Source organism: Sinocyclocheilus anshuiensis, unplaced genomic scaffold (assembly GCF_001515605.1).
Source record: "Sinocyclocheilus anshuiensis isolate Anshui unplaced genomic scaffold, SAMN03320099.WGS_v1.1 scaffold213, whole genome shotgun sequence".
Taxonomy (NCBI): domain Eukaryota; kingdom Metazoa; phylum Chordata; class Actinopteri; order Cypriniformes; family Cyprinidae; genus Sinocyclocheilus; species Sinocyclocheilus anshuiensis.
In genome coordinates, this window is record NW_015540860.1 from 182641 (window position 1) to 196383 (window position 13743).

The 13743-nt window shown below is 40.4% G+C and overlaps 1 protein-coding gene across 1 annotated transcript in view; it reads left to right on the top strand.

Annotated features, from left to right (window-relative positions):
* Positions 1–13743, top strand: part of ncor2 (nuclear receptor corepressor 2) — a 186402-nt gene that overhangs the window by 124574 nt on the left and 48085 nt on the right. Inside the window, exons 16-21 of the mRNA XM_016485508.1 lie at positions 1071–1228; positions 2982–3044; positions 9195–9337; positions 9428–9566; positions 11695–12112; positions 12557–12662. Of these exons, the coding sequence (XP_016340994.1) occupies positions 1071–1228; positions 2982–3044; positions 9195–9337; positions 9428–9566; positions 11695–12112; positions 12557–12662 (1027 nt within the window). The remainder of the gene's footprint in view (positions 1–1070; positions 1229–2981; positions 3045–9194; positions 9338–9427; positions 9567–11694; positions 12113–12556; positions 12663–13743) is intronic.

A 13743-nucleotide genomic window follows, 5' to 3' on the forward strand; every position in this document is an offset into this window, starting at 1 on the left:
GTGTGTGTGTGTGTGTGTGTGTGTGTGAGAGACGCGGGAGCTGATGGCAGGGGGCGGTGGATATTTGTGGCGGTGGATATTTGTGGCGGTCAATGTGGATATTGTGGATGAGTTCTTCTGTGTCACCACGTTCTATTAGTTCTACAGCTTCAGTTTCGGAACTTTCACGCTTAGTAACACATACAGCTGTTCCCTCACCACTGCAAATGAACTCTTCATAGGTATAACACTATTTTTGATTACATACACCGGTATTGCGGTATTTTAAAAATTCATATCATAACAAAAATAAACACCGGTATTCGGTATGAACCGGTATACCACCCAGCACTACTATGCACAGATGCTGGTTCTGTATCATTTCAGCCTAATTTAGTGAGTTGTTAGTTTCTGAACACTAGTTCACTCGCAGGTGCACACTATATTAAAATACTCTAGGGAAGTACAGGTAACAATGTATTAATCTAAACTAAACCTGTGCAGTCAGCAGTACTGCAGGGTGTGATTAGAGCACATTAGCACTGGCCCGAATACACAGGCCTCAGTATACTCCACAGCATGCCCAGCTATACATTAAATGAGTGCATTAAGCCGAGTCTGTGCATTTCTCGGACTTCTCCCCCATGATTCTCACAACCTGCGGGCACAGCTGCTGCTCCTATATTTAGTACTGTATCTGCAAGATGGATAATGTGCAGGTAAGATAAATTAGGGTCTGCTCATCCCACAGCCACTTCCTGACACTGTGTCGTACAGCTGAAGGGGAATATACTAGCTAGTGAGCCAGCGTTTGCATTGTGTGTTCACCTTCATATAGGGCTTTTTTAGGTTGTGTGTGTTATCGGTTAACAGTTCAAAAAGTTATTCTCAAAAATTTATTCTATTATATCTTACAAATGTTTTTTCTAATAAGAATGCTCTGATTTTAGAAATGTTGACTGATACGCTCTATCTATCTGTCTGTCTGTCTGTCTAGCTATCTATCTGATAATCAAACATGATGTATGAGTAATTTTGCTGCGATAAGAGCTTGTTTCGACTATGATGATTTTTTTTTTTTGTTCTCGCAGAGATGACACCTCTGGTGAGGACGGGGAGGAGAAAGAGCCTCCTGCAACCGCTAAAGGCCGGCGCACCGCAAACAGCCGCGGTCACCGGAAAGGACGAGTCACTCGCTCTATGACCAACGAGCAGGAAGAGAACACTTCACCGCTAAGCACTGAGCTGGGTTAGCAAACACTTGCATACCATTGACTTCTTCTGTGGGTCTCTGAGGTCATGTGTTCAAATGAGTTCTTTGTTTTGCTCTGCAAATTAACCGTGCTCAACCTTTTATTGTATAACATTGTCCCACTTGTAGATTTATAACTTCCCTTTTCTGTTTTCCCTAAATGTGAGGACAGCAATATCAGCAATATCAACAGAACGAGAATGCTCCTAATAATGAAATGCTGTACAAATACTTCGATGGTTGAGTAGAAACCATCTGTCCCCTGAGTGTCACAGTGTTCCCTGGTTTTACGATGAGAAGGCATTTCGATTTCCGAAATGCACTTTTTCATGATGTTTAGCTCATCTAGCTTAGCTAAGAGTGTTCTTGAACTTATATTGATTGTGCTTCAGTTAAAAACGTCCCCTATACTTCAGCATGAGGGTCAAAACAGCGCCTGTGGCAGCTCTTGGACTTTTACTAATGTCACAAGAGCTTGAGTCATTTTCATAAGTCACTTCACCTTGAGTTTCTGCCTTTGCCCGTTTGTGGTTTTAGTTTGGTTTAGTTTTAAGTAATTTAAAGTATGGATATGAATTTGCAACCTTTAGTTTGTGTCGACTACCCCTACCCTACCCCTCTGCCTACCCCTTCCCCTTAACCCTTGAAACAGAGTGTCAAGGGGTAGGGGTGAAAATATTCCCCTAAGAATCGGGACACCACTACTATACCATCACAAATCATCATGCGTCGTCTAGCTCCTACAATACACACACCTATTCTGGTGTATTAGAGCCTTAACGTTCTATATTAATGTGCTGCTTACTAACACACACACACACACACATATCGGAGATCGCACAGCTCACACATCCAGGAGCAAAGAAACTTGTCAACGCTGCCCCACAACTTATTACTAACAGTTTAAATACTGAATCGCTGCATTATATTTTCCAGCAATGAGAGGATAAAATCTGTTTTTGAAGTAAACTCACTCATTGTAAAGAGAGACGCACATAAGCGCATGCTCTCTCTATCTCTCTCTCTCTCTCTCTCTCTCTCTCTCGATTTGGCAATAGGTATTTGAGAAAAAACATTAGCGATTTCTAATTATTGGGGGACTAGACCCCCAAATGTCTACGGTGGTTATCGCCCTGATCAGACATGAAAATATGTTGTGGCACTATCGTGCAGTCTGTAATGATATGATGTTAGCAAATTTTTGCAAACATTTCTTTGAATAACATGGCCGTAAATATGAACACACGATTGAATGTAACATAAAACAAATTATTAATTTACATTAAAATCTTTATTAATGCCAATAATGCTTACATTTATGTGTCTTTTTGTTCGCTCGGGCAGCCATGTTGCCGATGTAGCCGGTTTACACTGAGATAATTCATACCTCTTTGTTTGAAGTGTGGTCCCGGAAAATCTTAGTTTGAAGGGCTATATGGCTCTTCCCCTTACCCTTACCCCTCCAACCAAAAGAGAATCGAGACACCCCTTCACATGAACGTGCAAAACAGAGGGGTAGGGGGTAGAAATGGGATTGGGCCTTAATTGCTTATTGAAATAGTTTATTGAAACTATTTTATTGAAACAGTTTTGGAGATTTTGATCTCTTCTATTCATGTAGATAGAAGCTGCACTTAGAAAGTAAACCGAAAACAGCAACCTGGGTTGTTACCAAGATGGACGCTGAATTTCATTATAGAGACTTCGTTATTATTTCACATTACATGACATTCTTCTCTGTACATTTTAGCTAATCTGGAGATGAATGAAAGTTCTCGCTGGACTGAAGAGGAGATGGAGACCGCAAAGAAAGGTCAGAACCCATGTTTGGTATTTTGTCACTACTGCATTTATTGAATAAACAGTATTGTCACAGTATAGACAAACAATTAAGTTAGAAAACCTTACAAAACACATTAGTGAGGGGCCATTCACACAGAACACGTTTTTCCATTCCAGTGCGCTACTTTTCCATTGTTTTTCTGTGTAAACAAGCGCTTGACGGACATGCATAACCGTTACGCTCACGTCTCGCGTCTTTTGCAGCGCCTCGCACATGAGCGCAGCGTTTTTAAGACGCCTTGTCAAGTTAAAAGAATTTCAACTTTTACACGCAGCACCGCTCACCAATGTCAGTTCCAAAGCAGTGGACCAATCAGAAGAACTCGGAGGCGGGGCAAGCATTGCAAGCTTCTTTTTACAGTAGCAAGTTGGCATGACAACTGTTTTATTTGACGGCAGCATGGCGCGTCTCAAGACCCTCGCGTTCTACGCTGCGCTTTTTAGACGCAAAGACACATTCTGTGTGAATGGCCCCTCAGTGTGTTTTTTTATTATTTAGGTGGCCTGGATCAAAATATAGTTTTAAAGACAATAATGTTTTCAGAAAAGGTCATAATGGGCTTTTTGTTTGTCTTGATTGGATGTTGACCGTTAGGATTTCCCTGTGTTCAGTTAACTAGACGTAACTCTGCCTGATAAGACCTGTGTAACACTTAGCCTAGCAACTCCACAAACATTTACATGAGCACTAGATCACACACTGTGCCCTTGGCCTCATTCCACACACATGCACTTAGTGATACACATCATAATGTGTCTTTATGTGGGAGCCGCATCTTTATATGACAGCCGGACGTGTCATTTACTCATGGTTTAGGAACAAGAGCTTCATTAAAGTCGGCATGAAACGGAAGTTGCGATTGTCTTTTTTTCTCTACTGTGACGTATATCCGAGTGAAACAGCATCTGAAATGAGAAGGCGGGACTTGATTTCATCCTTCGGGAATTGATTGGATCGTTGGAAGCTGGGGCGTTGCTAACAAAATGGAGGCATATCTGAATGCCAGTTTGCAGTTAGTGGTGGGGGATTTCTCTCCACTGGATTCACAGCCGACACCCAAGCATGAATAAATGTTTTATTTATTAAGGATGACGACGATGATCAACGGCACAAAACATGCCTAACAGCGTGCACGAGAGAGAGAGAGAGAGAGACAGAGAGAGAGAGAGAGAGAGAGAGAGAGAGAGAGAGACACTGCCTGAATGACTTGAGCGCATCCTCCATCAGGTTAAGTCATATTCATGAAAAAAAATTTGTTTACGATGTCCTAAGAGTAATGTTGTCGTAATATCCTAATATCTTTTCAATGTTTAGGGGTAACGTACTCCCTCGTGACTGGTGTCAGTGCTATAAAGTGAAGCATCAGCTTCAGCTTTTCCCCCCAAACGTCACTGATGTCACTGCAGCTGTTGGCAGTTCCAGATAGCTCCGCCCTTGCGCCATAGCTCGTGACCGGAAGAGAAGATGAGTCGTTTTGAGGGGGAGGGGAGGTTAACGTTTTTGATTAAAGATTACGAGGAAACATGAATTGTAAAAAAAAATTATGAAGTGCACGGATAAATTATTTATAATAAACACTACAGTATTCCATTAAAAAATAAGAATTTTCAGTTTTGATTTCATGGTGACTTTAATGGACCTTCAAAACTTCATGTGGGATTATATTTGCGGAAAACAGAAACTTTGAGTAAAGAGCAAAGGTCTAATCTTCTTTCTTGTATGTGTCAGTGTTTGGTCTGTAATGTAGACTGTTAGTGTGTTAAACGGATGCTCTGCTGACCTACTTCAGATGAGCTGCTTCCACGTCGCTCTGTTAACAGCTCTCTGTTTCTCTGGCACCGGCACATTACATCTGATCCATCAGGCCGCCTACTCCACACCACTCACAGGATCTGCAACTTAACATTTAATTCATGATAAAGTCCCCTGGGCCTAATCAAGTTTGTTGTTTACAATCACAAGAACTTGACCTTGACTCCATGCCAACAAGTATTTGTTTATATAATGTTTTAGATTTTATAGATCTTCACATTTATTTTGAAGTGCGCTCTTTTGAAATGAGGGTTTGGTGTTAATGCATGATGATTAATTAGCAAAAACAGCTCATTCAGAAGTTGTCACAATATTGCAATACAGTACATCACAACCCTGAGCAAGTTAACATATGATTTTTTTTATTTTTATTTTGTGCCAATTTTCTGTTCAGTAACTTGAAAGTAGTTAGTGATTTCTTATGTCTTAAAAAAGGGCATCTGCATAGAAATCGGTTTAATTTTGAGGGTCAGAGAAGGTGTAAAAAAACACTTAAAATATTATACACACACACACACATACATTTTAATTCATCAATGTATACATTTAAATAAACTATTGTGATGCTAGAACCCTATTTATTTATCTATCTATTAATTAATTCATCCATTAAATTCCGCAAGAACCTTATTTATTTATTATTAATTTTTTTCATTTATAGATTTAAATAAATTATTTTAATTCACAACCCCCTTTTATTTCACTTTATCATTTATTAATATTTATTTATTCATTCATTCATATAATTTCCCCAACTCGCAGCATTTTTTATTTGATGTGTCTGGTTAACATAGTGTACCATCAAAGCCAAGCCTAGACTGCAATCTTTCCCAACGCTGCTGTTATTACCCTTAGTGTGCCTGCTTTGTCTTTGTCTTACTATTACTCTGTTCCAAAATATACTGCCACCCCTCACCCCATGACCCTCTTAACACCAGCCAATTACCTTGCCTGTGCTTTTTAAATCTGCTTACAGCTGTCTATGCTAATGTGTTTATCTGTGTTCATTTTTAAAGCGGGAGAGGGAGACAACAGTAATATATGTTAATGGCACCTGGCCGTCTCGCTGCATTCCTCCACACAGAGAGAGAGAGCAGCTCTCCTCTGTGACTAATGCACACTGGCACAGCCTTTTAAAGGCAGGGTGGCCTCGCTTGTGTTCACGTCTCTGAGTAAATGAGGGGAAGTGAGTGTGTATGTGGCCGTGGGGGCACTTGATGGCAGGATTAAGACTTGTGTAACATATAACCTAGAGCTACTGCACACAGCTCTCCTCCCGTGTTCTTTTTAAATGCTTTTCTTTAGAGGCAGGAGCTGCAGACCGATGTGTGTGCATATGACATTTTTTTTTAGCTCTAGAAAATGCTGATAAATGTGTGACATTGTACAAATTTTTCATATAATTCTCTCTCAAAAACACACACTGCCACATACACACTGCAGTTTTGAGAGTAACAGCTGTATTTAAATAAACAAGTCGCTTCAGTTGTCAGTCCTGTGAATAAGTGAAGTCAATGTGAACAGAACAAGATTCAGCTCTCTGAAGAGGAGTAACAACCGAATTTAGCTGCAGTGTGTAGCGGCCTTTCTTTTTCCAAACTCTTGTTTTTATGTTGTTGTTTGTAGCTTTTTTCTGTCATTCTCTGTCTTTCTGTCTCTCACTCTTTTTTTTTTCTTTCTGTCTCTCGCATTGTTTTTCTGTCTGTTTCTTTCGCTCTCTCTCTGTCTTTATTCCTGTCTCTGTCTTATGTTAAATTTGTCTTTTTATCTTTTTCTGTTGTTTGTTCTTTCTTTATTTCTCTCTTTCTCCCTTCTGTCTATCTTTTTGTTTTTGTCTCCATTTTTGTTTTTCTGTTTTTCTTTTATTTCTGTCTCTGTCTTCTGCTAGATTTCTCTTTTTATCCATCTGTTTTTATTTGTAATTCTTTTCTTTTTTTTATTTCTCTTTCCTTCTGTTTGTTTTCTTTTTATCTGTCTGTCTTTGAATTTGTCTTTTTCTGTTTTTCTAGCTGTCTTTTTTCTTTCTGTCTCCCTGTCTTTCAGTTTCTTTCTTTCTGTAACATTGAGTGAGTGGTTAGATTCAGTTGTTGGAGTGCAGAGAGAAAGGAAGTGGCTGAATTGTGGGTTGGCACGAATTAGAGGATTTGGCAAAGCCTCCCTGTTTCTCCCTCTCTCACACTGTTGTTAAGGACTGTGTGTAAAGGTCACATTGAAGAAGAAACGCAGGTCAGTTAGGAGGAATTGCTTTCTCTCTGCTTTCTCATGATATCAACATCAACCCTCTTAAATATCTCTCTTTCTCTTTATTTCTGCCACAATCTCTTGCTCTCATTGTCTGTTTGTTTTTGTGTGTTTGAGCGTAGATGTGTTTTGGCACAGATAATATGCATTAGAGAGCGCAGAAGAGAGAGAATAATAGAAGAGGTCAGATGAGGTTGTGAAGGGAGGGAGGGAGTACGGGCATTAGGGAGGTGGAGTCACTGTATCTCAGCTTCACTTTGCTGTTAAAGTCCAGCCAAGCGGCAGCCATTGAAGAGGAGTGGAAAAAAACTGTGGCCTTGAGACAGAAAGAGAGAGAGGGCTGGCGAGAGAAAGCGCGTGAGTTTGATAAATAGAGAGAGAGAGAGAGAGAGAGAGAGAGAGAGAGAGAGAGAGAGAGAGAGAGAGAGGGAGGGAGAGGAGGAGAAGAAGAAAAAGAGAAGCGCTGCTCTGTTTAGAGAGAATCAGAGAAACGACAGCGCAACTATCAGAGGAACAATGGGAGTTCATTTCCCTCCCAAACACCACTCCCTTTTTCTCTCTTCTTCTTTCTTGCTCTTCCTCATGCTGTTCTGGAGCTCCAAGAGCCTCTGCTGTGCATTTCCATGGAAATCATGTGAGTGAAGAAGAAAAGACTGATGGAGTAATAGAGAAGAGAGGAAGAGTGGACCAGAGGGGCCGCATATTTTCTTTATGCAACTCCCTGATTGGATGATCCACAGTGGGCCAGTGCTGAGGATTTCAATTGGATGTAGCATTGGTGCATGCTCTTGAATTACCAAAGCTGATTGGACAGCATTGTCTTATTGGAGTACTCTTAACATTTGGAGGTACTGGACAAAATGCAATGTTTTGAAATTGAAGATGAATGAAACCTGCATTTCAGTTTAGGACAGAGTTTGACCCTTCACTGGATTTAACCGCTACTTTGCCATTTGTTGGATTGGGCAAGAATGGAGTTTCCTTGACTTTTGACCTGTTATATAGAAGTACTTCTGGGTAATTGTGTATGTGTACATTGCTAAGCAGGCTATTATTTAAGCTGCCTTTGCACTGCAGTGTCTGTGTGTGTTTGCCATGTTACATAGATTAGGATGTGCGTGCGTTTCTGACAAACAGCTGGAAGTTTGAAGAATAAACAGAGACAGAAACAAGGATCAGAGATGGTGAGGATAAGCATACAAATCAGACTTCAAATGATTTCTTGCTTTGCTTGTTTGTGTCACTAAGGGCTTTTTTTTCTACTTACACTCTTCATTTTATCTCTCCATCTCATTCTCTCCATCCTTGTGCAATCTACACTGACTGTCTTGTTAGCTTTGATGTGGAGGGCAGCAGCGCTTTATTGTGGTCACTAGCGATATAAATCAAAGCAGCTGTTTAGACTGGACAAGAGGTTCCTAATGTGAAGCTAACCAGCATACAATGACTTGGCTGATGTCTGCTGAGTGTTAGCTTGTTGTTAAATGATTGAGAACAGTTCATGTCAGGCTGTTGCCCCACTTTCCTCCTTCAGACGGCAAGTGGCAGCACATGATCTTTGACCTTTTATTGAGGTTTTTCTTAATGACAACGGCAACGGCTGGGCAAATGGGAACGCTTGAGGCTTGCGTTACCCAGCGCGCAGGGATTTTGTGTGTTAGGCAGTGTGTAATATAAATCTTACATAAACTGTAACAGCCTTGGTGCTGCCCTATTTTGAGTGCATGTGACTTAGTGGGACACCAGGTAGGGGAAAAAAATGAGACCTACACATACACTACTGTTAAAAAGTTTGGGACCAAGGATGCATTGATTTGATTTCAAATACTTGTTTTTTATTTGAATCTATTTAAAAATGCAGTTGCAATTAATCTGGTCATTATAGTGGTTTCCTCATCAGTTCCCATTCTCCGTATCAATAAAGGGACATTTTTGTTGTGTCATGCAGACGATGACGCTGACTCTCATGTGTTGAAATAACTATGACGGTAGTTACTCTATCACTCATAGTTCTGTTCCTGTTTCTACGTTAGTAAAGTGAGAATGTTCCTTTTCTTACTGTCATAGGTCTGCTCCAGTATGGCAGAAATTGGTCCGCTATCGCCAAGATGGTGGGCTCCAAAACAGTCTCCCAGTGCAAGAACTTCTACTTTAACTACAAGAAGAGACAGAAACTGGATGAGATTCTGCAACAGCATAAAATAAAATCGGTCAGTTCTTAGAGAGTGCGGGTTGAATTATTTATAGTTGTCAGCAGTATTGGTTTCATGTTGTTGTTTTTGTGCTTGTGTTCGTTGTAGGAGAAAGAGCGTAAGGCCAGACGTAAAGGTAAAGCTCTTCAGAACGAGGAGGCCAGCGCTCCATCTGCTGCAGAGGAAGAGGAGATGGAGGGATCGGGAGTCAGCGGCAATGAGGAGGAGGCTCAGGATGACGGAGAGGGTATGGACACAAGCGCTTGATTCTTGCACACTCACACAGCATCATGCAGTAATTATTACACAAAGACTAATGTCCATTTAAACACAGTCATTTGTTGCACATTACTCACTGACTTTGTGTAATGGAAGTAATGAAACTCAGAGTTAAGATCTGAGAAACAAATGAGCAGTTTGGTAATTATGTTATCAGCCGTAGCTATGAAACAATTGACAATGAAACCAAACACCTCTGAGGTTTTGTGGCTGGCAGGAAGTCCCACAGCAGCTCGAATCGAACGGCAGAGTGCTTTTCTCAGAATATCAGGAACACGTGGCCTAGACTCACCTATGACCTCACCCGTGATACAACCCTGACCTACTTTTGTCGAGTTCTGAGAAAGAGGTGACACTCTCTGCACAAGCATAAATTGCTTTTCCAGGAGAGCGGCGTTTTGTGACGTGGTTGTGTTATAGCGGAGCGATCAAACTGTCTAGGTGTCAAAGTGTGTGTCGTGCTGTGGATGTCGTACTTCCACAAGTCCGCCAGGCAGCTATGAAACAAACGCTTTGTGCTGTGTGTTTGGCAATCAGGTGTGGCTTGCCGATAAATGGCTTTCGTAAGCTTTCATAAAGCCACATTTATCAGGTCAAAGCTTGTGAAAGAAAGCCAGCAAGGGAAGTGCTTATTATGTTATGGTTATTGTGTAATTACATCCAGCTGGGAGAGCACACTCAACGGCTGGGGTTTGTTATGCCAGTGGGAAAATGAGGCTTATCATAATCCCCTGCTGTGTATTTTCTAGTTACGTTTACTTTTTGATTTGACAAAGGACATGTTAGATTTAGATAAGAGTGATTCTTCGTTGAGGAGCTTTTCGGTTGATTTTAAAATGAAACTGTTTTTCAAAGCATTCGTTCAATTTTAAAGGACATGCTAAATTAGCTTTTGCTGTTTATGGTATCTGTTTAATGGCTTTTTTTCTACTTTCAAGAGTGAAGAAATGTTACATTTGTTAGAATTTCACCATTTTGGAATTTTAACTTCCTCTTCATAATTTATTAAATAAATTAGGTGAATCCTTTGTACTTCCCTTGCCTAAAAATCATATTGTTATTAAAAGTTGTCTTTGGTTCTTATAAGTGCAATTTATAGTTTTTCTTAATATATCGAAGAATCACTTTTTTTTTAATTACTGTCCCATTACTCCTGTCCATTACACTAATCATTTCAGAGGACAAGCATTTCTTAAAATGTTTGTTTCGTTATGATGAAAATAAGAAGTGAGAAGAGCATGTATAGAAGTCGATACAGCGGTCAGAAAATTATTTAAAAAACAGTTGCCTTTCTTTTCAAGTTAATTGACAGCTAGCTAGCTTGCGTTAAATGTTTATCCAGCTATTTCTCCAAAATTTGTTATCATAATCAAACACAATTTACTATATATCACCATCACATACAGTACTGTTCAGAAGTTTGGGATCAGTATGTTTTTTAAAAGATATTGTTTTATTCTGAAAGATTGCGTTTTAAATTGATCAAAAGTGAGAGTGTAATACATTTATAATGTTACAAAAAATCTATTTCAAATTCTGTTCTTACAAACTTTCTAATTATCGAAGAATACTTAAATGCATCATGGTTTCCACAAAAATATTAATTAGCACACTTGTTTCAGCATTGATAATAAGAACATTTCATGAGCAGCAAATCATATTATAATTGATTTCTGAAGGATCATGTGACACTGAAGACTGGATGCTGCTGAAAAAACAACTTTGCCATCACAGGGTTAAATAAAATTTTTAAATAGATAGAAATCTATCTATAATCTGTATTTTTTTTCGGAAATTAATGCACCCTTGGTGAGCATAAGAGACTTCTTTCAAAAACATTAAAAGAAGCTTACCATCCCCAAATTTTTGAACAGTATTGTACTTTACCAAAATTTAAGTTATGATGTCCATAATCAGATCTTTATTCCAGAACATAAAAGAAATGTTTTAAAATGGATAAAACAAATAATAGAATTTTCAATGGCCCCAAATTGAAAAATGAAGTGCCCAAAACAACCGCCTTACCAATCAAACCACACTCAACAGATCAGCTGATATTAGTGTCCTGCCCTCTTACGATGTTCTTTTTTTTTCAGGTGGAGCCAATAACAGCTCAGACACCGAGAGCCTCCCTTCCCCACGCTCCTCGGATGACAGCAAGGTCAAAGAAGAGGGCTCCGGACGGCCTAAAACTGCACCCAACGCCACTTCCTCCTCGTCCTCCACGGACAAAGACATGGCAGCTACGGAGATGGGGCCGGATGCAATGCCAAAAGTGGAGAAAGGAGAGGTGGAACAGAGAGGAGTGAAGCAGGAGGTAAAGATCGAACCAGGGGAGTGTTGTAAGGAGGCAGCAGGAGAAGATAAGAAGCCTCCTGCCCTGGAGGGGGAGGAGGGCAAGAAAGAGATCAAAACGAAAGAGCATGGAGGAAAGAGCGGAGCTCAAGACAGCGACTCCAGCGCCACATGCAGCGCCGATGAGGTGGAGGAGACTGAAAGCTCAGACAAGAACAGGTGAGAGTGTGCATGTGTGTGTATGAGAGCGAGGGCTGATTGGTTGCTTGGGTGGGGTCTGATGTGTTTTGTGGTTAAGGGGGCTGGGATTGTTGATTTGTCCTGTAGGACTCTATTTTTTTTTCCACGACAGCAAACACTGTATATGTTGGGCGAGTCAGGGGAAACAGCCTGTGAGCTTGCCCAACATAACAGAGCGAGAAGTGTGTGTGCCTGTCTGGCTGTCTTTGTATATTTTGCATTTTACATTTCCATAAGACTGCATGTGGAGTGTCTATATTTGTTTGTGTGTTGCGATGATGATTAAGTGTGTGTGTGTTTGTGGTTTTGTGGCATTAATGGGCTGTTTACAAAGACAGTAAATAAGAGAGAATGAGGTTCTGACCATATTAAGCAATAACTCTTCTCTGCTCTTCTCACTCTCAACACAATGACGTCTGCTAGGCCGAGTTTGTTGAGTTTCGCCCATGATGGAGTGATCGCTTCTCCACTTCAGAAACCGCTGGACCTCAAACAGCTCAAGCAGAGAGCAGCCGCTATACCTCCCATAGTAAGTACCTACCCATACTGACATTTGCCTTTTTATTTTCAGTCACTTGTGGTTTGAAATTCATGAGGTTTTCGTGTTAACAACTAGCATATCTGGCCAGATTACGCAGATTAGCATCTTCTCTCCATGTTGCCATGGTTACTAAGGCTGTTTTTATTCCCATGAGATGCTAGTTTTCCACCTCTGCTCTTAGCTATTCAGACACTCATGATGAGCTAATAGCCAGAACGTCAGAGCTCTGGCAAGTGGAGAGGTGTGGAAACTGATATGCGCTGTTCTAAGAGGAGCTTGCATGGTGTTAGTCTCAACAAAACAACCGTAATTGTTTTAAATGACTCAAGGAGGTTGTTTTTGTTGCTGTTCGTTTAAGACTACATGTAAATGACCTCTGTTATGATTGATTAGCCTTTTGTGAACACCACCCTGTTTAAAGACAATGATGTGGATGTGGGCGGTCATTAGGGGTGTGCAATAGGGCTGTGCGATTAATCGAAATCGAATCGAAATCGTGATTTGAGACGTTGCGATTTCCTAATCGCAAAGCCTGCGATGTGGACGCGATATTACTCTGTTCCAGAGCATATGCATGACTACCAGCCTTGAGTTGCAGTCTTACTTGCCCTGGTCAAGAGTAAGCGCACCTTCGTTCTCCCCAATCAGCACTGCTCTAGCCAACTGTGTAAACACCCACCATTAAAAAAAATAAATAAATAAAAACAGTAAGCGGGACGGGAGAGAGACAGAGTGGGACTATGGCGTCTACTGGGTCAGATCGATAGTTAGGCAAATTAAAACTAAAGAAAACCGTATGCAACTTAAGCTTCGAAATGACAGACAACGAACAAAAAAGGTCATTTGCAAGAGCTGCGTCACAGTGCATATCAAAAGCTCCCTTATCAGTTCTGTTTTCAGTACTGGAGAATAGACTTGTGCCGGTATTCGGTAATGTGATAAATCACGGTAATGAATATGCACGATATTGTTATCATGGGCACTTCTAAATACCGTGAATAATTATATATTACAAATTATTCCGAATTTTGAATGCATTTTAAGAATACTTTTCCCATCAACTGGTCAA